This window comes from Chionomys nivalis, chromosome 20, assembly GCF_950005125.1.
Source record: "Chionomys nivalis chromosome 20, mChiNiv1.1, whole genome shotgun sequence".
Classification (NCBI taxonomy): Eukaryota; Metazoa; Chordata; class Mammalia; order Rodentia; family Cricetidae; genus Chionomys; species Chionomys nivalis.
In genome coordinates, this window is record NC_080105.1 from 4,279,725 (window position 1) to 4,304,938 (window position 25,214).

Here is a 25,214-nt window from a genome sequence, read left to right on the forward strand (position 1 = left end):
GGCAACTCTCTGAGATTTAGGCCACATTGGTCTCCATAGCAAATTCTGGCCCAGCCAGTGACATACAGACCTTGTCTAAACAATCAAAACCACAGAAAACATTGCACAAATGTGACATTCTCAAAAATAAAGATTCTAAAATGCTAAGCACAATTTAATGAAAATAATAATGTTTGATGAGGCCCAGCTCAATGATTGACTGCACTGACCGTGCTGTCCTAGCCATGGTGACCAAGTGTAAACAGAAGGGCCGTGAGATGAGGGCATCCCATGGAGAGGGGGGTGCGGGACAGACCCGGAGCTGATCCCCACGCTGAGGAATCTCAAGGACACTAACAGAGGTTCTCCTCCGTTTACCTACCTGGCACCTCCTTTGGGCTTCTGAGTTCTCTTCCCTCTCTGTCTCTCTGTCTCTCTCTCTGTCTCTCTCTCTATCTCTCTCTGTCTCTCTCTGTCTCTCTGTCTCTCTGTCTCTCTCTCTCTCTCTCTGTCTCTCTCTCTCTCTCTGTCTCTCTCTCTATCTCTCTCTGTCTCTCTCTCTCTGTCTCTCTCTCTCTCTTTGCGACAGGGTCTCATGTAGCCCAGGCTGGCCTGGACCCTACTGCTTCCATCTCTCCAGTGCTGGGGTGACAGGTGGCCACCACAGCAACCCGAGCTGCTGCTTTCGGAAGGCCACATTTATTTCGTGTTCCTGTATGCAAACATGTTTGTGTGTGTGCACGCCATGGTGTGCAGGGAGGGGACTCAGGACCACTTATGGGAGGCCTTCCTCTCTCTTCACCGCATGGGCTCCAGGGACGCACGCAGGTGCTCAGCCTTCACCAATAGGCCATCTTATCAGTTCTGATTTGCTGTTTGTGGAGACCAGATCTCTCTCTCATTCTGTTGCCTAGATTTGCCTTGAACTCATGGCCATCCCCCTGCCTCAACTCTTGAAGGGCAGGGATTCTAGGTGTGTGTCAGGACTCCTGGGACACCTTGAGCATCTGTATGGGTGTTTCAGGACTGCCTCTGTGGGTGCCCCTCAGAGCTGCACAGCTTTTCTGAGACATAGGGCTGTTGATCTGACTTCAATCCCAGGGCATCTCCTCATGTAGAGATAATCAAGGGGCACACATTGGGGGCTGCAGAGATGGCTCAGCCCCTAAGACCTCTGGCTGCTCTTCCAGAGGACCAGGGTTCAATTCTCAGCACCCACATGGCAGCTCATGGCTGTCTGCAACTCCAGTCCCAGGGGATCCAATGCCTTCTTCTTAGGATACTACACACGGTACACAGACATACAATCAGTAAAACATCTATACACATAAAGTAAATCCATGCTTTTTGTTTATTTTTCGAAACCACGTCTCCCTGTGTAGCCCAGGCTGTCCTGGAACTCGCTCTGTAGACCAGGCTGGCCTCGAACTCAGAGGTCTGCCTGCTTCTGCCTTCCAAGTGCTGGGATTAAAGGCGTGCGCCACTCCTGGTCTTTTTTTTTTAAGTTTAGGCAATTGAGAAGCAGAGGCAGAAGGATCTCTGTGAGTTCCAGCCCAGCCAGGGCTACACAGTGAGACCCTGTCTAAAACAAATACCAAATATAAAAACTAAAAACAAGAGCAGGCGAGATGGCTCATGGGTAAAAGCACTTGCTGCCAACATGAGTTGGATCCCTGAGATACACATGGTAGGAGGAGGGAGACACAAGTTCCTCTGCTCCACGTACGTGCTGTGGTACGTGGTGTGCCTTCACAGCATGCATACGCAGGCGCACACCCTCTCTCTCTCTAGCAGTAAATAAAAAGAACACACACACACACACTAAAAGAAAACCCATTCAGAAAAGAGTAGCGGCTGCGCAGGGAGGTCAAAAGACACCTCGAAACCCACGTGTGCCGGGAACTACCAGTGAACCGGGCCAAGAGCAGCGGCTCCCACGGAGGAAAGAGCGGGTCCTACTAGGAAAACAGCTACACAAAGTGCATTCTTCACCTGCAAACTCAGAGGTCCAAACTCCAAGGCAGAGGACTGGCTTTGGGGAAGGCCCAGAGGCCCAGGGTACCAGCCCAATCCAGCCCCAAAGTCACCATAAAGAGACAGAAGCCCGTTAGGTCCCTGACAGCTGAGGGGACCACAGGGCCGACAGGACACCACACCAGAGGCTCAAGCAAGGAAGGAAAAATCAAAAAGTTGGAGTCCACCAGAGTTAAAAATGGAAGCCAGGCCCATGGTGGTGTTTCTCTGTCATCCCAGGACTGGAGTCAAGAATTCAAGATCCTGGTCAGCGTCTTGAAAAAACAAAGCAAGCAAGCAAACAAAGAAACAAACAAAATCCAAGGTCCAGTGAGGGCCACAGAGGTTAAGGCTCTGGTGACCAAGCCTGCCAACCCAAGTTCAATCCCGGAAACCACACAGTAGGAGAGAAACGACTTCACAAAGAGGTGCATAGCTCTCTAAATAAATAAATAAATAAATAATGAATAAAATTAAAAGACACTTTATCCAAAATGTACCCTGCAAAGAGTGCCCTTACGAGAATTTGAAGGCAGGCCACCTACTAGGAGAGAAATCTTTGTAAAGACCAAGGACAGCTATAAACTAAGACAAAAGATGCAAAGGTAACCAGAAGCAAACAAAACACTCCATTTGAAATTACTCAAAAGACTAAGCCCAGGCGCTTGAGCACAGAAGACCCGCACGTGTCAGAACAAAGCAGTACAAGGAGAAAGTATGCAGAAAGAGAAATCCGCATTTCAAAAACTCCCCAGCCAGCCTGGGCCTGGCGACTGAGGCAACCAGCACCTGTCCTGCGGGAAAGGAGAAGTTCCCAAACTCCTCAGGCTAGGGCTGGCTCAGGTCGGGAAGCCCTAGCTGGAGCCCTGGCCAGAGCTCCTAGACCCTGGGAGCTCTCAATAGTTTTAAAAGTTGTATTTTATTTTATTTTATTTAAAGTGTGTGGAGGCCCGAGGACCTCAGGAGCCAGGACTCTCCTAGGGATTGAACCCCAGTTGCATCCTTACTGTTTTGAGTCATCTTTCCAGGTCCAAAGCCTCCCCCCAGTGCTGGGATGACAGGCAAGCATCCTCACAGTAATACCACCGGGTGGGTTGCCTCTAAGACAGGACAGCTTTGGAAGTCACAGCACTCGGAATCGTCTAGGAACGACAAGGAAAAGAAGTCTGCTTTTCAAAACAGACTCAACCCCTACTGATGCTGCAGCCCAGTGGCCTCTGGTTGGGATCTCAGCACTCTGGAGGCAGGGAGAGGCAGAGAGATTGCCTTCCTCGGCTATGTGAGAAAAACACGCCCCCCAAATAAAAACGAACAAGACTCCCTACTCAGCAATTCCCCCAGAATCCTAAACCTTGGCTGAAATGATCCAAATCGCATCTTTTGCTTCTTATGGCAAAGGGAAGGTGAGACTCCTTCCGCCCCGCGTTCTGATCCGGAACAAACAGCTCTGGGCCGCTTTTGCTATCTGTGAGAAACACGTGATGTTCTCCCCCTCTGTGATGAGGTGCTCCACGGAGAGTTAGAGTTCATGGGACTGTGCGGGTTTGGTGTAGACACTGCTGTTGTATGGAAACGACCCGAGGAGTGTTGGGGGCCGATGTATCTGTGTTTCACAGATGTTGGGAAAATCCCAGAGAGGCAAGGCCTCTACACAGAGTCACACCATGGGTAAGGGGCAGAGGCTGGGTCAATACGGAACCTGCAGCCACCTAGCCCTGCTGCAAGGGGCTGCCCCTGGGATCCTTGGCACCCAGGCTGACTGCACCCCTCAGCACCTGCTTCAGGTATGACTTGAAACACTGCTCCCCCTTACCCAGATGGCTCCCCCTTGCTTTTTCCAGATCTCACCTCAATTGCTCCTGGGTGGGTCAGGCTTGCCCTACCACACACTTCCTCCTCCTCCATTATTTCCTTCTTTCTGCTTGGGCCCTGTGGGTGTTATGCATATTTATTTGACATGCCCATCCCCCACTGGAAGCACTCTTTGCCCTTTGTGTCAGCCAGATGACAACACTTCCCAGCACCCTGGCCTCAGTTTCCCTGCACGTGAAGGGTTTATCTGAGGTTCATGGGGGAGGTAAAAAGGTCCCAGACCCAATACTTGGTATTTATCTACTTATTATACTTTTTATTTTATTTTGTTTTGTTTTTTGAGACAGCATTTATCTGTATAGCCCTGACTGTCCTGGAACTCTCTTTGTAGACCAAGCTGGCCTCGAACTCAGAGACATCCTCCTGCCTCTGCATCCCGAGTGCTGGCATTAAAGGTGTGCACCACTGGAGCCCAGCTGTTGATTGTAACTTTTAATTATTGCATTGCAACTTTTTACTACGCGCGTGTGTGTGTGTGTCTAGGCATGTGTGCCACAGTGCGCTGTGGAGGTCAAAGGTGACATATGAGAATAGATTCTCACCTCCTGGGGCCTGTGGGTCAGGCTTGAAAGCAAACGCTGAGCCGTCTTGCCTGCTCCACTTTTTTTTTTTTTTTTTTTGCTTTGTTTTGTTTTTTTGAGACAGAGTCTCCTGTAGTCAGGGCTGGTTTGAACCTAATGCTTTCAATCTCCCAAGTGTTCAGAGGATAGGTGTATATCACCATGCTTTTCCTTGTGTTTGTCTGTCTGAGCGACAAGAGAGTCTACATGACCGCCCCTTAACTTTCTCCGGCAGCCCAGACAGGCCCCAAACTCTTCTTTCTCCTGCCTTAGCTTCCAGAGTAGCTTACATGTCAGGCTCACATAACAATTTCACAGAGCGTCTCTCTGATCAACAGACTTCCAGACTTCCCATGCATCGGTCTAGGTTTCCGAGGGCCTGAGGCTGGGGAGACACCGGGGAAGCCTCCTCAGCCTCAGCCCGTGTTCCCCGCGGAGTCCCAGGTGCCACCCCCGCATGCTAGTCTGGCTGTTGTGCCCGGAGTGTTGACGCCGTCGTCATGGGGACGGACGGGGGCGGGCCTTGGACACAGGGGGTGGGGTCTGGGGCGAGCAGCCCGGGCTCCTGCAGTGGGTGCCGCCGCCGCCGCCGCCAGGCTTATATACCGCGGCTAAATTTAGGCTAAGTCCAGAGCTCGTCCCCATCCGGGACGCGTTTCCGCCACCGCCTCCTGGCCCGCCCCCCCTTGCCGGCCGCGCCTATAAGGCCTGGGCGGGCCGGGCCGCCACACACACAGTCTCTGCCATGGCGCTCAGCGAGCCTATCCTGCCGTCCTTTGCCACCTTCGCCAGCCCGTGCGAGCGCGGCCTCCAGGAGGTGAGGGCGATGGGGGACCGCGGGTGGTGGGGCAGCAGAGGACCAGGCCACAGGATGTGGGCGCAGAGGCGAGGACTGGGGATGGCAAGCGCCAGGGCGCAGACCGCGGGCGGCGGGGGAGACCTAGGGCTGCGGAGAGTTATACCTCAGGCTGTGGGGGAACAGAGAAGTAAGCGCAGGAGGTGAGGACCCCACGCGAGGATGACGACCTGTGGGTGCGGATCGCAGGCTCCGGGGAGTTAGTTAGATCTCGGGCGCAGGGGCTGAGGACCCGCGCACACATAATGGGATGGGTGAACACCGGGTGCAGACCGCGGGCGCCTGGGAGTTGAGTTAGACCTTGGGGTACCGGGGAGCAAAAGGCGGTTCCGGGCTCACGTTCCGTGTCCTGTCTCCAGCAGCGCTGGCCGCGCAACGAGCCCGAGGCGAGCGGCACCGATGAGGACCTCAACAGCGTTCTGGACTTCATCCTGTCCATGGGACTGGACGGTCTTGGTGCCGAGAACCCTCCCGAGCCGCCGCCACAGCCTCCGCCGCCTGCGTTCTACTACCCGGAGCCGGGCGCCCCGCCGCCCTACGGCACCCCCGCGGCAGGCCTGGGAACCGAGCTGCTGCGCCCGGAGTTGGACGCGCCCCCGGGCCCGACTCTGCACGGCCGCTTCGTCCTTGCGCCCCCCGGGCGGCTGGTGAAGGCCGAGCCCCCCGAGGTGGACGGCGGCGGCTACGGCTGCGCGCCCGGCCTGACCCGCGGGCTTAAGCTCGAGGGCGCCCCGGGAGCGGCAGGTGCATGCATGCGGGGCCCCGCCGGTCGTCCCCCGCCGCCCCCGGACACGCCGCCGCTCAGCCCCGACGGCCCCACGCGCCTCCCCGCGCCGGGACCCCGCAACCCGTTCCCGCCGCCCTTCGGCCCCGGCTTCGGCGGCCCCGGTCCCGCGCTGCACTACGGGCAGCCCGCGCCCGGCGCCTTCGGTCTCTTTGACGACGCGGCCGCCGCGGCGGCGGCCCTGGGCCTACCTCCCCCCGCCACCCGCGGTCTCCTCACGCCGCCCTCATCCCCGCTGGAGCTGCTGGAGGCCAAGCCCAAGCGCGGCCGCCGCTCCTGGCCCCGCAAGCGCGCCGCCACGCACACTTGCAGCTATGCCAACTGCGGCAAGACCTACACCAAGAGTTCGCACCTAAAAGCGCACCTGCGTACGCACACAGGTGGGCGCCTGGCCTCACCGGGAGTGGGGTGGAGCTGCGGCAGGGGAATGACCGCGAGTTCAGCCCCAGGCTAGGCTACGGAGGGAAGGGAAATGGTACATATTGCTACCAAACATTGGTCCTGGCAAGGGGGCGTGGCAGATTAACATGTTGGCTTGGGGCACCAGTGCGGGCTTAGGGTCTGCGGAGGACACGATTTCCATCCCCAGCCCTGCATATAACGCCTGGCACCAGTGGTCATAAGCAGGAGGATCAGTAATTTACAGCTAGCCTAGTGTACTCCATACTTTATCAGAGAATGTTAGGGGAGAGGCGCACCTGAGACAGCCTCGGGAGCACAAGATTCTTCTCCAGACTGGAAGTGGGTGGAGATGAGAATGGAGAGGGAGGGAGCAGGTGCCGTTGGGCGCTGGGTGCCAGAACTAGGCTTTCGGGGAAACTGACTGCCATTGCCTCCCCCGCAGGTGAGAAGCCTTACCACTGCAACTGGGACGGCTGCGGCTGGAAGTTCGCGCGCTCAGACGAGCTTACCCGCCACTACCGCAAGCACACAGGTCACAGGCCGTTCCAGTGCCACTTGTGCGACCGCGCCTTCTCCAGGTCCGACCACTTGGCCCTGCACATGAAGCGACATATGTAGCCTGGGTAGACCTGGCTACTCCATGCACGGCCGTGGCGGGTCCCACGCGCCGGGCACGGTCCTTTTGCAAACTGACTGCTATTTATTGGACCCTGAGGACGGGGCTGGGAATGTGGCATGACTGCCACCAGTTCTGGCCCCCACCGTGACTGAAGGCCCCGGGGAAGAAGACAGGAGCCTGTGACGAATGTTTTCAAAATGGTGCAATAATTAATTGACTTATTTCCCTTGGGTCCCCACTAGAGGATCGAGGCTAGATGCCTTGTGAGAAATGGCCTTTGAGTGTACTGTCCCCCGTGTCTTTTTTATGATATTGTATATAAGTGACTGGCAGATTGTATTTACTATAAGGGAGACGATGGCATCTTTGCCGCCTGCTTCATTTTTATAAGACTTGGTATTTTCTAATTAAAGTTTTGGATCTTTGGAAGAATCACCGCAGTGATGTGGCTGGGGAGTGGGGAGGCCCTGAGGGGCATAGGGAGTGGCGCCTGTGGCCAAGGTCACCAGCTGCAGCCCCCAGCTGCCAGGGCCTGTGGGTTCTCTATAAATGTCAACATGGCGTTTTAGGATTGAGCACGGGTTATTTTAAGGCAGCTACTTTGAGCCATAATTTGCCCCCTTGTTCCCCAGAGCTGGGAAAAGTGTTGGTCCCACTGATGTGGCTATCAAAGCTGCAGGAGGGGAGAGAAGGAAAATTTAAAATCTTTTTCTGGTAACTTCTGGGGTTTTAGCCAAACTTAAGGAGTATGCTGACGTTTCGCTGCTTTTTTTAAATTTTTATTTTTGGAAGCAGGGGTTTAATGTGTAGACCAGGCTAGCCACAAATTCAGATTCCTCTGCCTCCCAAGTGTTGAGGTGGATCTTTTTATTTTTGTGTTTGGGGAAACTGCACATGTGGCAGTGAGGTGTGGAGAGCAGCGCTCGCTTGGAGTTGCCTCCCCTAGCAGGTCACAGTCTGCAGGAGCCCCCGCCTGGCTGAACTGCCTCACAGTCCCTGTTTTGATTCAAAACTTCAAGGTCTCACGGCTGAGAAGTTTGAACTAATGGCATGTAAGCATGGTGACATGGCACCTGACTGATTTTCGTTACTTTGGACAGGCTGGGATGACGCGTGCCTCCTGCCCCGGGCACAGCGATGGTTTTGCAGTCACCCATCTGTGTTGTCTTGGAGACTGACGTCTTCCAACAATGCCCATCATTAGCCTCTGCCTGGCAGACTCCCTGGGCTCCGGCCCCCAGCAACCATGGCTACTAACAATTGCCCAACTTACTTCCAGAAAGTGAAAATAGCCTTTTGGCAGATTTTAACACACTCTCACCCCAGTTGCAACAGAGGCAGGGATTTCCTCTCCATCCTCCCCCTCCCGGAGCCTCGGAGCCTCGCTGGCCCTGGAAACAGCTGACGGCTCTTTGGTAATCTGTGAAAAGCAGAAATGGGGACGATAATGTGATTCATATTTCGAGAGTAAATGCTCAGGCTTGCTTCCGCTGCAAAGGGAGGGTGTGTGAGCTCTCTGCCCTCTGTGAACCACTTCTGCAAAACCCACAGGGGCCCTCAGCCCAGGCACGGGCCCTTCTTGCTCAGAGCTATCTCTGGAGGAGGAAAGCACTCCCTAACAGGGTTGGTGTGTGTTGGTTTTTGATTTGTTTTTACATTTCGTGGTGCCAGGATCATGGCCCTAGAACTAACTAGACTACCAGGCACCCATAATTTAATCTTTTTTTGTTTTGCCTTTTTGTTTAGTTTTTCAAAATAGGATTTCACAGTACATCCCTGGCTGTCCTGGAACTCACTTTGTAGAGATCACCGATAGCTGGGGTTAAAAGTGTCACCACCACTGAGTGCCCCCTCCCATGGTATGGTTTTTGTTGCCGGTTTGGTTTGCTTTGCTGGGGTAGAAAGTGCTACGCCTCGGAGCCACACCCTGAGCCCTTCAGACGTAAATAGTTACGTGCACAGTCCTGCAGTCTTCCCTGAAGCTACAGCCTTGAGCCATTTTTCTTGTGTACTTTTTTGGTCTCAGCCCAGGCTGGCCTCAAGTTTGGTGTGTTGCTGTTTTCTTTTCCCATAAGTACTTCAGCTGTCCCCTGAAGGGCTCTGACGCTGAAACAGGCTACCTGAGCCTCAGGTGCTGCTGGACTGCTTCCTGTGTGCTGCTGAGGGGTCGGAGGCTCCTCCGGCAATGGGCTTGGGCATTAGTGTGCCCCCTGGGCCAGCCCAGAAGGATTCTGCCTCCTTCCATTCCTCTGCCTCTCTCAGACAAATGTTACCTGTGTATTCTGGTGACCGCCTTTGGAACTGGGGGTGGAGTCGGTGTGGACCATTTTTGATTGCCCCAAGGCTCCCGCTGGCTGGCAACTAAAAGATACACAGAGCAGCCCGTGTGAGCCACTCTGAGGCTGAAGAGGGGGCCCAGTCTAAGAGCAGTGTGGCCCAGCGGGGTGAGGAAAATTTCTGTCACCATTCTTGAGAATTCTGGGACGAGATAAGGCACAGGACCATTTTTCTCCCCCTAGAAAAACTTTCCACAACCTTGTTCGTGTCCATTTTCTGTTTTATTTTTAATTTAATTTTTTTTTGAGTCAGGCTCTCTATGTAGCCCTGACTGGTCTCAAACTCAGAGATCTACCTGCCAGAACCTCCAGAGTGCTGAGACTAAAGGCCGCATCCCAGGCAGGGCCATCCTTGGCCTTGGAGGAAATGTTAAATGTCAGGGTTGGCGAGAGGCTCGGTGGAGGAAGGTGCTGAAGGCAACCGGTTGCTGCCAAGGCAGAACATTTTCCTGCCATCCTTGGGACCCACATGATTGGAAGAGCAAACAGTTCTACAGTGGCCCTCTGGCCTCCATGCCTGCAGCACGGCACATGTACCACCTTCACAAAATAAATACTTTAAAATTTAACTAGCTTTTTAGTCATCAAATTGCTGAAGATTTGTTTTTCAAAAATACTCTTAATATATAAATGATTTAAGAAGGATTAAACAATCGTGTAACATACAAAATGCAAAATGATGGGGATACACACACACATACACATATATGTAAACTTTCGGTGTCAACATTCCTTTTCATGATCTGAATTTTAAGACATAAAATGCCAGCAAATAGTAACAATCAAAATCAAAGTTTTTCAAGTTCTGATATCATCCAATGATAACTAAAGAGAGACGATTCATTTTAAAACCAACTTCATGGTGCCTCCTCAGTCTCAAAGCTCTATCCATATTAAATTGGTCTCTGTGTCTTTAAAACCAAAGTCTGCTATAAAATGTTCACAGTCTATAAGCCATTGCACCCTCCACTCTGGCCTTGTCTGCGGGTGCCTGGCTCATGACTGAATTGCTTTCACAAGCTCTGTTAGTGTAACCCTTCTCTCCAGAGTGATATGGTGAAGGTTTTCACGTTCTCTTCCTTGCTTTTCCTGCCCTTCAGTTAGATCTTCTAGGGGTGCCTATGCGAGCTGGGGGACAGTGGTCTCTGTGTTCCTTCTCTTATCCTCTAGTCTAACAGCGCACATGGTGTTTCTCCAACGTGTCAGGTATTTTAACCCGCATGTACACACGTGTGTGGAGCCCTGAGGTTGAGGTCGGGATGATAGATCATCTCCTTTCTCCTCCAGTGAGGCAGGCTCTCATGGATGTTCTGGGGATCCCATCTCTGCCTTCTGAGGCTGGAACTGCAGGTGGGTTACCACAGCCACGCGGCAGTTACATGGGAACCCGGCATCCGACTGTACTCTCCTCTGAGCCATCTCTCCAGCCCCCACTGTACCAATTTTAGCAAACGTGTGAAAGCCCATGGGTTTCGGTCAGACTCCTGTGAGGTCTAAGGCTGGACATCAGATGGTCCCCAGGGCAGGGATCACAGTGGAGACAGGATGAAGCTGGGAGCAGTGATGCAGTCAGAAGACTCCAAAGATGCAAGTTCCCACTTGGCGTCTCCTGCCTCTAAGGGGCCCTTCAGGGCGTTCTCAGCAGGGAGGATCCATCTCTGCTGAGTCACCCCACACAGTTTAGAGCTGGTTCACCAGGACACAGGTACTATGCAGTTCTGGTCCCCTGCTCCTATCTGTGCCAGTGTAACTCCATCTCAGCTTGATTGACAGAGGGCTCTAGGTCATCTCTGGGACCTGAATATTAAGCAGAGCCCCAGTTCCCCACACAGTTCCTCACCTGGTTCCCTACCCTGGTCCCTCACTCAGTTCCTCACCTGGCTCCTCACTCTGGTCCCTCACTGGGTCCCCCACTCAGGCCCCTCACCTGGCTCCTCACCCAGTCTCCCACACTGGTCCTCCACCCAGTCTCCCTTCTCAACTGCCAGGGAGCATCTTCTCTCTCAGGGGATGTATGGGATGCCGAGGACTAGGAGTGGAGCTGCCGTGACTTGACCTGCACAGCTGAATAACTAGTGTGGGCGGCTCAAGCGCGAGGACCACTGCTTCAAGGAAAGTCTGCGCTTCAGAAGCTGTTTCAGAAGAACCAGAAGAGATACCCATGATGACGCACACTTGACCAGGACTTGGGAGGTAGAGGCAGAAAGATCAGTTCAGGGCCATCCCCAGCTATATGGAGAGGCCAAGTCCAGCTGCCTCTCCATCCTTCTCCCTCTCCCTTTATTTCTTTGGTGAGACAAGGTCTTACTATGTAGCTCAGGCTAGCCTCAGACCCAGCTTTTCCTCCCTGAGCTCCCCCTTCTTTCCCCATTCATCCACTCATCCACTCAGCCCTTACTCCCGAGGCCTCATCCTCCTGTCCCCTGCCACCATCACCGACAATCGGGAGTGACTCAGACTAGCTCAGCCTCCGGCCCCAACCAAGAGCCTGTGACAAGTGCCCATCATGTGACCGAGAAGCTCAGACCTACTTCTGGTCCCTCCAGAATCCTCGTAGCACATTCACTCTGGACATCCTCATGGACCAATTTCCTACCCTCTCAGCAAGCCTAGGACAACAAACACCCCGAATTTTACTTACTTATGCAGAGATAGGGCTTCTCTGTGTAAACTTGGCTGTCCTGAAACTCACTCAGTAGACCAAGCTGGCTTCCAACTCCAGAGATCTACCTGCCTCTACCTCCTGAGTGCTGGGATAAAAGAGGTGTGTGTGTGTGGTCGGAGTCGGATTTTATCAGGACCATCATCTCGCCAACAATGACACAGAGACTTATAAAAACTGGGTGAATGAAATTGTTTCTAACTATCTCTTACAATTTAACCCATTTCCACTAATCTATGTACTGCCATGTGGCTCGTGGTTGTCTCCTCTGGCATATCTTGTGTTTTGGTTTTTTTTTTTTTTTTTTTGGATTTTCGAGACAGGGTTTCTCTGTGGTTTTGGAGCCTGTCCTGGAACTAGCTCTTGTAGACCAGGCTGGTCTCGAACTCACAGAGATCTGCCTGCCTCTGTCTCCCGAGTGCTGGGATTAAAGGCATGCGCCACCACTGCCCGGCTTGGCATATCTTGTTTGTTCCCTGTCTGTTGATGTCTCAGCATCCTTTCTGCCTCAAAAATCCTGCCTAGCCATTGAGTGTTCAGCTTTTTATTAAACCAACCCAAGTGACACATCTTCACAGTTTCCCCCTTTTTGTCTAAAAGAAGGGAAAAGTTTTAGCTCTAACATATATACAATAAGAAAAATTATCAGATAAGAATTATATTTACAATGTTCAGTCCATTTGTATTTGGAAAATTTAGAGAAAATATTACATTATCTATCCTCTCCTGATGAGTCAAAAGTTTTGTACCTAATTTATCTTCTATCATAACTAAGAAAAACTATAACTATCTAGTCTTCAGTTCCATCAAAGACCCCAGAAGGATATAATATTACCTGAGATATAACATAACCTGAGTAAACAGGAAGTGCAGTTCAAGATACTTCTAAAACTAAGAAATGATAGAGACGTCTGACTACCTGGACACTCCAAGTTTCCTCTGCAACATTCAGGCCTAGATGATCTGACAGACTTTCCTGTGAAGCAGGAATCTTTGAAGGACTGTCCTACCTTTTCTTGGCAAGGTTCAGCAGTTGCTTTCTTTGTGTCCTGCTTGTCTAGTTTGAATAGCACACTGTCAGCAGTGGAGCAAGGGCGGTTCCTTGCTCAGATGGATAGCTTTTGCCACAAAAGAAAGCAAACTCTATATGGAGGCTCTTTGACAACCACCATCCTTTTATGAAGTAGATTGGTGTTACCAGGAACAGACATGTCTCACTGTCTTTAAAAGCCCTATGTTATCAAAACATTAAAATGTCATATTCTGTAGGTCTCTGAAGTGTTTAAAGACCATCTACCTATTTAAAATATGTCTCTGATTAACCCTAAAAACATACCTAACATGTCTATAAGTTTGATTGTTATAGATGACTAATTATTATCCGTCTTTCTTTATTATACTAAGTAGCTTTCAAGAACTAGAACTTTGGGGCTGGAGAGGTGGCTCAGCAGTTAAGAGCATTGCCTACTCTTCCAAAGGTCCTGAGTTCAATTCCCAGCAACCACATGGTGGCTCACAACCATCTGTAATGAGGTCCAGTGTCCTCTTCTGGCTGCAGACATACATACAGACAGAATATTGTGTACATAATAAATAAATAAATTTTTTAAAAAAGAACTAGAACGCTGGGCGGTGGTGACACACGCCTTTAATCCCAGCACTCGGGAGGCAGAGGCAGGTGGATCTCTGTGAGTTCGAGACCAGCCTGGTCTACAAGAGCTAGTTCCAGGACAGGCTCCAAAGCCACAGAGAAACCCTGTCTCAAAAAACCAAAAAAAAAAAAAAAAAAAAAAGAACTAGAACTTTACACTACATTGGTTTTTTTTGTTTTGTGTTTTGTTTTGTTTTGGTTTTTCAGGACAAGGTTTCTCTGTGTCCTGGAGTTTCTTGCTGTCCAGGAGCTCTCTCTGTAGATCAGACTGGCCTTGAACTCAGAAATCCACCTGTCTCTGCCTCCTGAGTGCTGGTACATTACTTTTTTTTTTTTTTTTTTTGCGACATGAGAACACATTTAATGCAACATGCAGCTGTGGCCTGACCTGGAATTTCTCCCCCCAATCCCAGAATGCTATTTGGAGAACCCTCTTTCCATAGCCTCAGTTACTTCAGGGTGTAGAAAGCGGCTGGCCAAACATTCGATGTCATCCAGTGTTAGGCGGCTCAGGGACCTGTCATAATCCTGCTAGGGCCTTGCCCTTGAACAGCCGACATTGCTGGCGCACAGGGACATTCAGCTTATCCGAGACCAGGTGCTTCAGTGTAGACACTAGCTCGTCCTCCGGCACCTGTAGGCTGCACTCCCGGCCCTGGAGCGCCTTCACGGTCATCTGCATGGTGTCCACAGCAGCGACCACTAGGGCCAATGCAAACCCCTGGTACATTAATTTTTAAATGAACTGCATAGGTACAATACCTTAAACAAGAAATAGAACATATAATACAGTATAACAAAAATAACCTTGAATTTGTATCAACATACAAATATCTTACACAAAAGTAGAAACATATATACCTTATAACAAAAATAACCTTAAATTTGTATCAATATACAAAAATATCTTACACAAGAGTAGAAACATATATACAGTGTAACAAAACAACCTTAAATTTGTATCAATATAAAAAAATCCATACCAATGTGAAATATTTGAGACTAGTAGGGTTTTTTTAGTCTGAAAACAGGTATAAAAATCTACCCCTTTATCATTTCTATACTATATCCACTTTTTCTCTTCAGAAATAGATTCCTGAATCTAATCTCCTTTGTTCGGTTTTTTTTTATTTTTTGTGACCATGACCAATAGCAATTTGTAACCAACCCCCCCAAACAATGACAAACATCTATAACCCACGGAATGACCAAAAACCACATACCCTATCTCTTGAGAATGTGGGTGTTCTGTTCTCTCTAGACTGCTTCCTGGTGTCTTGGGATGCTGGAGTCTTTGGGGGACCCTGAGAAAATTAGGATAATGGTCAAGCCCTGGCTAGACTAGGCTGTTAGGCTGGACACCTCAGTCAGCAGTCTTGGAGCTGCTCTGGATGCAGAACTCTGAGGAGACTGCAGCAGAGGCGCTCTGAGAGGGTGGGTCCCCTGTGACACCCATTTTCATTGGTGTCTGGTCCCCTTGTTCTGAAAACACATAAATTTTCAAAGGTAACATATGTATCTGCATTAATAAAAGCATGGACTGTGCATTGTACACGAGTCAGCCAAAGATGATTTTTTTTTGTTTTATGTTTGAGAAGATAAAATACATGCCACCTGTAATGCAGTTTTTGTTTAGGTTTATTTCATTATGTCGGTAGCCAGAATTTTTTTATTGGGGGGGGTCTTTTCTAATCAGATCTGATCTCTATCAACCTTGAATGAATCCACAGCCTTTTGTTTTCTGTAAAAACAGAAGCATTACCTCTTTCCCAATGTAACATATTTTTGACTTCCATTTTGAAGTTAAGGCATTTTTAAATACATAGGTTGGTTTAATTTAATAGTTTTTATAACCCAGTCTCTCCCAGGAACTATCATTTACTCATCAGCAATCAAAAAATTTAAAGTTGCCAGATGGTGGTGGTGCACGCCTTTAATCACAGCACTCGGGAGGCAAAGACAGGCGGATCTTTGTGAGTTCGAGGCCAGCCTGGTCTACAGAGTGAGTTCCAGGACAGGTTCCAAAAACTACAGAGAAACCCTGTCTCTCTCTCTCTCTCACACACACACACACACAAAATACAACATCATACAGGATTCAGACTCCCTGTGTATTTCCCATCTCTACACGGCCTATTCTTTTTTATTATTTATAAACTATTTCTTTTTCTATGATTGCCAATACCTATTTTCCTTTCTTTCTTAAGTTTACACACATTTTAAGCCGGGCGGTGGTGGCGCACGCCTTTAATCCCAGCACTCGTGAGGCAGAGGCAGGCGGATCTCTGTGAGTTCGAGACCAGCCTGGTCTACAGAGCGGGTTCCAGGACAGGCTCCAAAACCACAGAGAAACCCTGTCTCGAAAAACCAAAAAAAAAAAAAAAAGTTTACACACATTTTTAAACACACTGTGACCTGTTCAAATGTTTTTCTGTCTGAATCTGCTTTACAGTGTATATGTAACCCTTTCTGCCTGCATGAGCAAAATCTTTTTTTTTTTTTTTTTTTTTTTTTTTTTTTTTGGTTTTTTGAGACAGGGTTTCTCTGTGGCTTTGGAGCCTGTCCTGGAACTAGCTCTGTAGAGCAGGCTGGTCTCAAACTCAGAGATCCGCCTGCCTCTGCCTCCCGAGTGCTGGGATTAAAGGCGTGCGCCACCGTGAGCAAAATCTTAAGCCAGCTCACAGGTTAGTTTATGGCATGCTGGCGCCTCAAGCCCGAAGGCAAGCATCCATGAGACATCCCTGCACTGTGGCCTGAGTGAGAGACTCGGGGACTAGGCAGCCGCATCTGGCTCTGGTTTTTGTGTTTGGAGCCTTTTTAAGCTTTCTCAGTTCTTATGTGGAAATGCGTGACCCCACACTGGATGCCATTTGTAGTCGGACGTTTTAGTTAGGACCATCATCTCCCCAGTAATGACGTGGAGACACTGTTAATTATGAAAGCTTGGTTGATAGCTTAGGCTTATTTCTAACTAGCTCTTTTTTTTTTAAATATTTATTTATTTATTATGTATACAATACTCTGTCTGTGTGTATGCTTGCAGGCCAGAAGAAGGCACCAGACCCCATTACAGATGGTTGTGAGCCACCATGTGGTTGCTGGGACCTTTGAAAGAGCAGGCAATAGCTCTTAACCTCTGAGCCATCTCTCCAGCCCTCTAACTAGCTCTTACAGCTTAAATTAACCCATTTCTGTTCATCTGTGTGCTGCCACATGGCTCATGGCTGTTACCTCTCCTCCTGCATGTCTTGCTTGTCTCTTGGCATCTCCCTTTCTTCTTCCCAGCATCCTTTCTGCCCTGAAAATCCCACAGAACAATCTTGCCAGCCCACTTCCACCCCTACATGCTCTTGCCAAGACACTGAACATCCAGCAGAAATGCACTTACCTATCGGGACAGGACAGGCTAAGGGGCACTGAAATAAGACACCTGAGGCCTCAGAGCATCTCTAAAAACAAGAGTGCAAGGCTGTTTCTCTGGGATGGCATCTCAAGACACAGGCCCCAGGAGACACCTGCCATCCAACAGCTCTCTGCCCAGGAATGCAGAAACCCACACATCCCGAAAGCCAGAACCACTACTTGTGACTCATGGACCACCCTGCTCAATAGCTCCCCTCGCAGGTCCTGGATTTTCCCCTCTGCCCCCTGGGGCCCTGAGTCTGATGAAGCAATGGCTCTTGATCTCTCACAGCAGGACCTCCGTGCCCCTGCCACCTGTCCTCCAACCCATCAGCATATTTACAGAGCCCTACAGTCTCTGTCTCTGGGGGTCCCCCATCCACCAGCAGAGCAGTGGTGTGTGATTCCTGAAGTGGAGTGTTAGAGGTCATCCCATCAGGAATACATTCCAAGAGAAAGGAATAAGCCAGCGGCAGGAATGGGCGGCCCTAGGGAGCCATGGAGGGGTCAGGGCAGAGAGTGGCCTTCAGCCTGGTGTCCTGTGGCAGGGCTTCTCTGCAATGACTTTTAGCTGGGAGGGGACCCTCCTTTCCCCTCTGACCCATCACACCCTCCCCTTCGTGTATCAAAGGGTTCTGTATTCTGGATTTTTGGGAGAAGATCTTGTTGGTTCTGAACCGGAACTCCATGGGTAAATACCTGGCCAAGTTTCTGTCAGCGCTGGGAGCTACCTCCACAACTGCGCAAAGAATTTTGAAACTAGGAATGAGGACACGGAAATCCCTCTACCCTCTCCAGCTTGTACCTTTAGAAGCTTTTCTTTTCCTTTTTTATGATACTGGGGATGAAACTCCACCATGCTAGGCAGGGGCTCCTCCCTTAAGCCATGCCCATAACTCTTTCACTTTGGGTGGGAGTGAACGACCTCCTTTGAGGTCCGGAAAGTGGTATCTCATCCCTCAGAGCTTGAGTTTCCAGATGTCAGTGCTGGGATCAGAACTGCAGTCAGCAGAGCAGAGACTAACCTGCCGAGCCGCAACCCCTGCACCTTTCCCCTCTATTCTGAGCCAGTCATATGTTAATGGCCCTCTTGCCTCAGTCTATTGGTAGTTGGATGACAGGCATGTGCCCGCAGCCTGCCCAGCCTTTCTTCCTTAATTATTGTGGTTAAAAACCCAAAACAAAAACCTGCCACCTTGCAGTGCTGGTGAGGTACCCAGGGTTCTGGAGCCAGATGACTCAGGGAACTACTCTCAAGAACACAGCTCAGCTCACTGAACTTTTGTTATGTAACCATCACCCTCCATCTCTCTACACAACTTTCTCACCTCCCAAACTGAAACTATGCTGCTTCCCCTCCCCCTTCTTCTTCTTTTCAAGACAGGGTTTCTCTGTGTAGCCCTGGCTGTCCTGGAACTCACTCTGTAGACCAGGCTGGCCTCAAATTCAGAGATTCTCCTGCCTCTGCCTCCCGAGTGCTGGGAAATAAGTCACACGCCACCACACTCAGCTTTTTTTTTTAAAAAAAGACTTCCACATAGCCCAAGGCTGACCTTGAACTCACTGTGTAAAGGAGAATGGTCCTCCTCCTGGGAGCTAGGATGACAATCAGGTGTCACTGTACTTGACCTTCTACGCCATCTCCAGGGAGAAGTGGGGGCTGGCTTCTTCCTTTGTACTGAATAAATACGCACAACAGTCCCAGCCAGCCTGGAACTCCTTGTAGCCCAGGATGGCCTCCCAGCATCACAGACATGCACCACCACACCCAACATGTCACAACATACCTAGCAGGCCTAGTGGTGTGTTCCTGCCATCCCAGCACTAACTAGGAAGACTGAGGCCAGAGGATCAGGAGTTCAAGTCCAGCCTCAGCTATGTGAGAACCTGTCTCCAATGAGATCACATAAAAAAGCAACTTTGTCGCTGGGTGAGGTGGTGAAGGCTAATTCCCTTGGTTACTCAGGAGGCTGAGGCAGAGGGATTCAAGTCCAGACCCTATCTGAACAGCTTACTGAGACTGTCTCAAAATTTTGAAATTTTAAAATTAAAAATATGTATTTATTGATGTATACAGGTGTGCCTATGTAAGTATATCCAGCTGTGTGGAGCAGGTGCCCCCTAAGGGCAGCATGTGCTTTTAACCACTGGGCCATCTCTCCAGCCCTTAAACATAAAAAGCTAAAAGGGACAAGGGCTGCTTTTTAAAGTGTGGAGCTGCACCTCCACGGCAGAGTGCCTGGAGACCAACACCCTTCACCACAGACCAGAAGACGTTACAAAGAAGATACAGATAAGGTCTTGGCTGTCTAGGCGGGCAGAACTCTCGACCAGCTAGCGCGAGGCCCTTGGGCCCATCTCCCGCAGCACGTGCTAAAGACGTGGTGGTACACACGTGATTCCAGCTCTCCAAACTCAGGCACCGCAGGGTAAGAAGTTCAAGGCTACAGGGTGAGTTTGAGGGCAGCCTGGGCTACAAAAGACTCAATAGCAAACAAACAAGCAATGGCTACAGAAAGAAGTCTGATCAAGCCATCTGCGGATTCACACCAAGTGACTTCAGTGTCAGCTGGGTCCCACCACACTCTAGGCCTTGGTTTCCTCTTCTATGAAATGGGGTGACAGCTAGGGGGGTGTTGGAAGACCCGGACAGTGGGCCAGTTTCTGGGTGCCATCCGGAACTTGCGGGTTAGCAGCAGCCAGGGCTGCTGGAACTGGGAGCAGCCTGTGGGGTATGTGCTGTTCACACCCGGCCCACTCGCCCTCGCCTCTCAGCTGTGGCCTGGACACCTCCAAAGACCGGACCCACATTCCACAAGGGGAACTGAGGGAGACTTGGGAATAAAGGTCCTCAGCATGCTGTCACACCTGTCTTCCCAGAACGTGAAACACTGAGATAGGAGGATCACAAGTTCCGGGACAGCCTGGACTGAAAAAGGAGAACCTGTCTTCAAAGCGTAAAAGTGGCTGGGGCTGGGGATCAAGCCTGCACAAGAAATGCTGGCTTTGGTGGCTCAGTGGTAGACCTAGTGAGGGGCTGGGGGTGTGGCTCAGGGTGGAGCCCCTGCCTAGAGTGCCCCAGTGAGGGGCTGGGGCTGTCTGAGCAGTAGAGCTCGGAGCTTTAGAGCACTGAGAAAAACACCTTCACTCTGCATTCCTGCCTTTCGCTTCCTTACCCACTTCCCTCTGCTCTCTGCAGCACTTCTCTGTAAAATGTTCCTTACACTACAAAGGCCCTTCCGGAATCCATGGCCCAGCTCTGCATCCCTCATCTGGGAAACCCACTCTGGTTCCCATGAGTACTCTGCCGCCTGTGCTAGTCCAGGCACTATCAGGGAGAGGGACCACGACCTGAAGTCAACAGAGAAGACAGCAGTTATGGCCTGTCCTTGTGACTTTGTCCCTGAAAGAGACAGAAATCTAGCATCCAAGAATTTTTGATATCAAGGATATCAATGTGGATAGAATGTGGGGAACACACCAGAGTCCTGTAGGAGCTTCAGAGTCTAGACACGGCATAGCGTGTGGGAGCATCGGCGTCCTGGCGCTGCAGAGTGCGGGGAGCACACCTGAGTCCCATGGGAGTATCGGCATCCTGGCGCTGCAGAGTGCGGGGGGGGGGGGGAGGTACACCTGAGTCCCATGGGAGCATCGGAATCCTGGCGCTGCAGAGCGTGGGAAAACACCTGAGTCCCATGGCGTCCTGGCGCCGCAGAGTGGGGGGGGCGGCACACCTGAGTCCCATGGGAGCATCGGCGTGCAGAGTGCGGGGGAGGGGGGCACACCTGAGTCCCATGGGAGCATCGGCGTCCTGGCTGCAGGCTGTCAGCAGTTGTCTATACTGCGAATGAATTATCACTGACAGCTGAGAGATACTACCTTTTCCACGAGGAGCAGCAGATGCTCTTCCTAGCAGGCTCCTATGCAGCCTGCTGTGGCACGCCCTGAATTGCCGACCTTCACTTCAGCAAACCTTATTTTCAACCTTAACCTTCGGTTGGCCTTTTGGGGACTGTCCCAAAATCAAGAGAAACAAACTCAGCAACCAGAGCCTTTGTATTCAGTGGTATTCCAGAACAAAGAGGGAATCCTGGGGCAAGGAGTTGGGGGGCCACTTAGTCCCTGTCTGGATCCAGAGGAACCCATTGGGCTCTGGGAACAGAATTCTCCATATTCCCAGAGCACTTCAGTTGAACCCCAAAACCTCAAACACATCCTGATGCCTCATTTCCTCAGTGTGGCCCCGGGGTGACTCGGGCCATATTGCCAGGGGCTCTGAGGATCGTTCTGAGTCATCCCTGAGTCTGTGAAGGAAGGCTTGTCATCTCAGAAGCTGGTGGCCACAGCGGAACACCAGTTCCCACCAGTCAACAGCAGGGCATTCCTGCACCTACTCTGGTGTGTGTTTGTGTGAATGTGTGTGTGAAAGTGCATGTATGTGTGTGTGTGTGCACGCACGCGTGCACACTCTGTGGTGTCTTTTGGAAGCTGTGCGCCGCTGGACTGGGGAAGCCTAGCTGGGAAGTAGAGTGCAAAGCCCGTTTGTGCAAAGCCCGTTTGTGCAAAGCCCGGGGTTCTGTCTGGAGTCTTGAAAAAGAAGGAAAAAGTTGGAAATTGGAAAGGAGTGTTTCCTCCCCTCTACGGGTCAGAATGTCTCTCTGGACAAGGGATAGGGGCAGGGGACTGACGACCCTGGGAAGACAGGAGGATGGGCAGGCACAGCGGAGGACAGGGGCTCAAAGGCAGAATCAGTCTAGCTACTGTGAAGAGTTTAGAGTGGTTGGGCCACGCTCTGGACCGGCTGTGGGCTCCCAGGGGTTTATGTATTCCAAGCGCTCAAGTTTGAATGCAGACACTTTCTGAGCGCCAAGCCACTTCCAGTAAGGCTCATTGTCAGCTACAAAAATAACCACTGTGGAAGCTGTGACCAGCTGTGATGCTGCCCAGCCATGCCACAGAGGGCAGTGGCCTCTCCACCCGGGGGGTGTCTTCCTTTAAAGTTAGCACCCTGGTTTTAGACACCCCAACGTCAAGGGGTCATGTGAACAGTCAGATTCCAGAAGGCTTTGGGGACAGTGAGCCTGCACCATCCCTCAGAAAGCAGCAGGCAGGGTCTCCCATCGTCAGCCAAATTCCCAGGTGGGTGCAGAAACCTTAGATCCCAGTGCCTGGGCAAGGCGCATGGATCTCTGTGAGTCTGAGACCAGCCTGGTCTACTGGTCAGAGACAGAGAACTGTTGATAGCTGTCTCCCACGTATGACATGGTGGTCCTTAGTGCTGTTGGTCAGCTGTCACCACCTGCACAGATTGGGCCCTCAGCACTCCATCATGGATGGGGGAGGGTTCAGGAAGCTCACCCATCCCTGAGCGTGAGAGGTAGTTAATAGGTTCATGGCTGTCAAGGGATGGAGAGACATTTTCTTCGGCCCTTTGGGTCACACGTGTGCACACATGTGCACACTAGAAGGGGATCTGGTTGGGCATAGGGGTCACCCTAATAGAAGGGGGTCACCAGAATCGTGAGGGGGCAGGAGAGCATAACGGGAATGAAATATGATCACAGTCTGTTAACAAGTATGTTGGAAAGCGTCTCAAGGAGGGGCTGGTGAGAGGGCTCACTGGGTAGAGGTATTTGATACCAAGGCCGAACACTGGGATTCTATCTGGGACCCACAGGCTGGAGGAAGAGCATCTCCTGAAAGCTGTCCTCTGACCTCCACACCCATACTGAGGGGAAGCGGCAACAGCAGAAGCAACTGAGCAGCCCGAGGTGGGGCCAGGGATATCCCGTCCTCAGATCTAGAGCATCTGCTGTCCTTCACTGAAGCTGGCGTTTACTGCTGAGCAACTGCTGTAGCTGTGTCTCTCTTGGAGGGACTCCTGTGGGGGGTCACCCTGTCTTCCTACAAACACCGGAGACCAACGCTACTCACGCCATTTGCTAGTTTTCTCACGCCGCTCCCCACCCCCCACACTCTACTTGCTGGCTTGCTTATTTTGTGGGGGAGGCTTTACTTACTACTGTCTTGGGGGGACTTGGGGGTTCTGCAGTGATGGTGTGAGACCCAGAGCCTCAGGCACACACGTACCCTCACAGGATGTGGATCGGTTTTGCATCTGTCCCGTGCACATGGATAGGTTTTACATCTGTCCTGTGCACACTTCCACAGACACGTAGAAGTCGGAGGATTACTTGCTGGAAGCTGTTGCCTCTTTCCGCCATGTGTGTCCATGGGGCCATTAGGTCATCAGGCTCAGCTGCAAACACCTTCACTTGCTGAGCCCATTTTCTGCTGTTTGAGACAGGGTCTCCCACAGACCTGGCTGGCCTCTGACTTGCTATGCAATTGAGAGTGGGTTTGAATTCCTGACCTTTCTGCTTGTGCCCCTCTCTTTGGTTATTAGATTCTTAAAACAATGAACCAACCCCAAGAAATCAGAGTTCTCCCAGGGGGAAGGCTGAAGTCCCGGGGGTTGCCAGAGGAACTGCTCTCTGTGGGAGAGCCAGCTTGTCACTTGACCTGGAAGGAAAGACAAAGAGGATCGGTTGGGACCGCTTAGTTCTGGGAATTTATTTCCATTTTCTTGTTAATTTGTTCATTCCTTGAGGAGGTCAAGGGCAACCAGCTTCCCTCCCACCTGTGGGGCCTGTGTTGGAACTCAGGTCTTCTGACTTGGCAGCAAGAGCCTGAGACTGCTGAGCCATCTCACCAGCCCTGGCTGTGTGCTGTGCTGCAGGCAGACTCTCACACTGTTGCCCACTTTGATCTCAAACTCTCTGACATAGGCAATGTCCTGACAAGATGGGACCACACTCCACCTGCTTCAAAACCTTTAACTGCCTGCTAGATACAGATTTGTGAGCAAGCCCTGTTCTGGGGCTGGTGCTTAGTAGGCAGCACACTCTCCCAGCCTGTACCAAGCCCTGGGCATCCCCAACATCAACCAGGTGGCACACCCGTCATCCCAGCACAAGGGAAATGAAGGCACTCAAAATGGTCCACAGCTATGTAGCATACTAGGGCTAGCCTGAGCTACACGAGGCTCTGTTTCCTAACCAGCATGCTCCTCAGTGTGGCCAGGCCTCACCCAGGAAGGAAAGTTCTACAGCAAACTTGTGAGTACTAGTGTCTGGCTCTATGCTGTGGTACCAGGTCTGACAAAGCGACTGAAACCCAAGAGGCCAGTCTGGGAGCCAGGATGAACTGGTTCTCTGACCTTGGGAAGGATCAGGACCTAACCAAGGTTGTTCAGTTGACGTGACAAAGAGAATTCCTCCCAGTCTTGAGCCTCACACAAAAGAGGCTGCCTACAGAAGCCAGGCCAGTCAAGCCCAGATTTTTCTATTGTTTGTTCCTAGTTTGAAAAGAGAGCAACTTTGAACTGTCACATCCGCAAGTTTCCCTTTAAAAAAACAAAACAAAGGAAAAACTATGGGGGGGGGTACAAGGTATGGCATCCCTGGTCCTCCAGCCTCAGACTCCCTACGGCCTGAGTATGACTGAGACCCCCTCTCCTGCTCCCCTACATTCTTTCCGAGGCGGAGGATCGTGGGGTTCAAGGTCATCCACCACTGCACGTTGCGTGAGGCCAGCCTGGGACACCTCAGACCATCTCAAAACTAAGAAACTGACAACAAAGCCCATAAAAACAAAGCCAACTTTTCTGGAGGGGAGGACGGTCTCACCTGGTAGCCCAGGTATCAGGAGTGCTCCCCACACCCAGATTAGCATAATGCTAATGTCACCTTTAAAACTACATTTATTTATCTATTTAATATGTGCGTACATGTCCGAGGGCCATGGTCAAGGTGGAGGTCAGATGACAACTTGCAGGAGTCAGCTCCTACTATGTGGGTATCCCAGGCTAGAATTTCGGTCCTCAGACTTGGCTGCAATCTCCTTTGCCCACTCAGCCATCTCCCTGGCCAGCGAGACTTGTTTATTTAGAGACAGAGTCTTACTACTAGCCCTGGCTGACTTGAGCCTGCCATGAAGATCAGGCTAGCTCTAATTTAAAGAGATCTGCCTGCTTCTGTCTCCTGTGTGCTGTGACTAAAGGCGTCTGTCCCCATCCT

At 51.0% G+C, this 25,214-nt stretch overlaps 1 protein-coding gene across 2 annotated transcripts; it reads left to right on the forward strand.

Moving 5' to 3' along the window:
• Positions 1-5,166: 5,166 nt before the first annotated feature.
• Klf2 (KLF transcription factor 2) lies at positions 5,167-7,512 on the forward strand. 2 transcript variants are annotated; one of them, XM_057752659.1, is made up of 3 exons: positions 5,167-5,241; positions 5,640-6,444; positions 6,909-7,512. In XM_057752659.1, exons 1-3 carry the CDS (start codon positions 5,170-5,172, stop codon positions 7,082-7,084), a joined length of 1,053 nt encoding a protein of 350 aa, XP_057608642.1. In that variant the 5' UTR covers positions 5,167-5,169; the 3' UTR covers positions 7,085-7,512. The 2 variants fall into 2 exon arrangements, with proteins under 2 accessions (XP_057608642.1, XP_057608643.1); XM_057752660.1 differs by having other exon boundaries at positions 5,643-6,444.
• Positions 7,513-25,214: the final 17,702 nt, after the last annotated feature.

Excerpts from the sequence above, each read along its gene's own strand:
- Klf2 (XM_057752659.1), top strand. The coding sequence starts at position 5,170 with ATGGCGCTCAGCGAGCCTATCCTGCCGTCCTTTGCCACCTTCGCCAGC. Across the intron at positions 5,242-5,639 it reads GCGAGCGCGGCCTCCAGGAG|CAGCGCTGGCCGCGCAACGA; the intron begins GTGAGGGCGATG and ends TCCTGTCTCCAG. Across the intron at positions 6,445-6,908 it reads GCACCTGCGTACGCACACAG|GTGAGAAGCCTTACCACTGC; the intron begins GTGGGCGCCTGG and ends CCTCCCCCGCAG.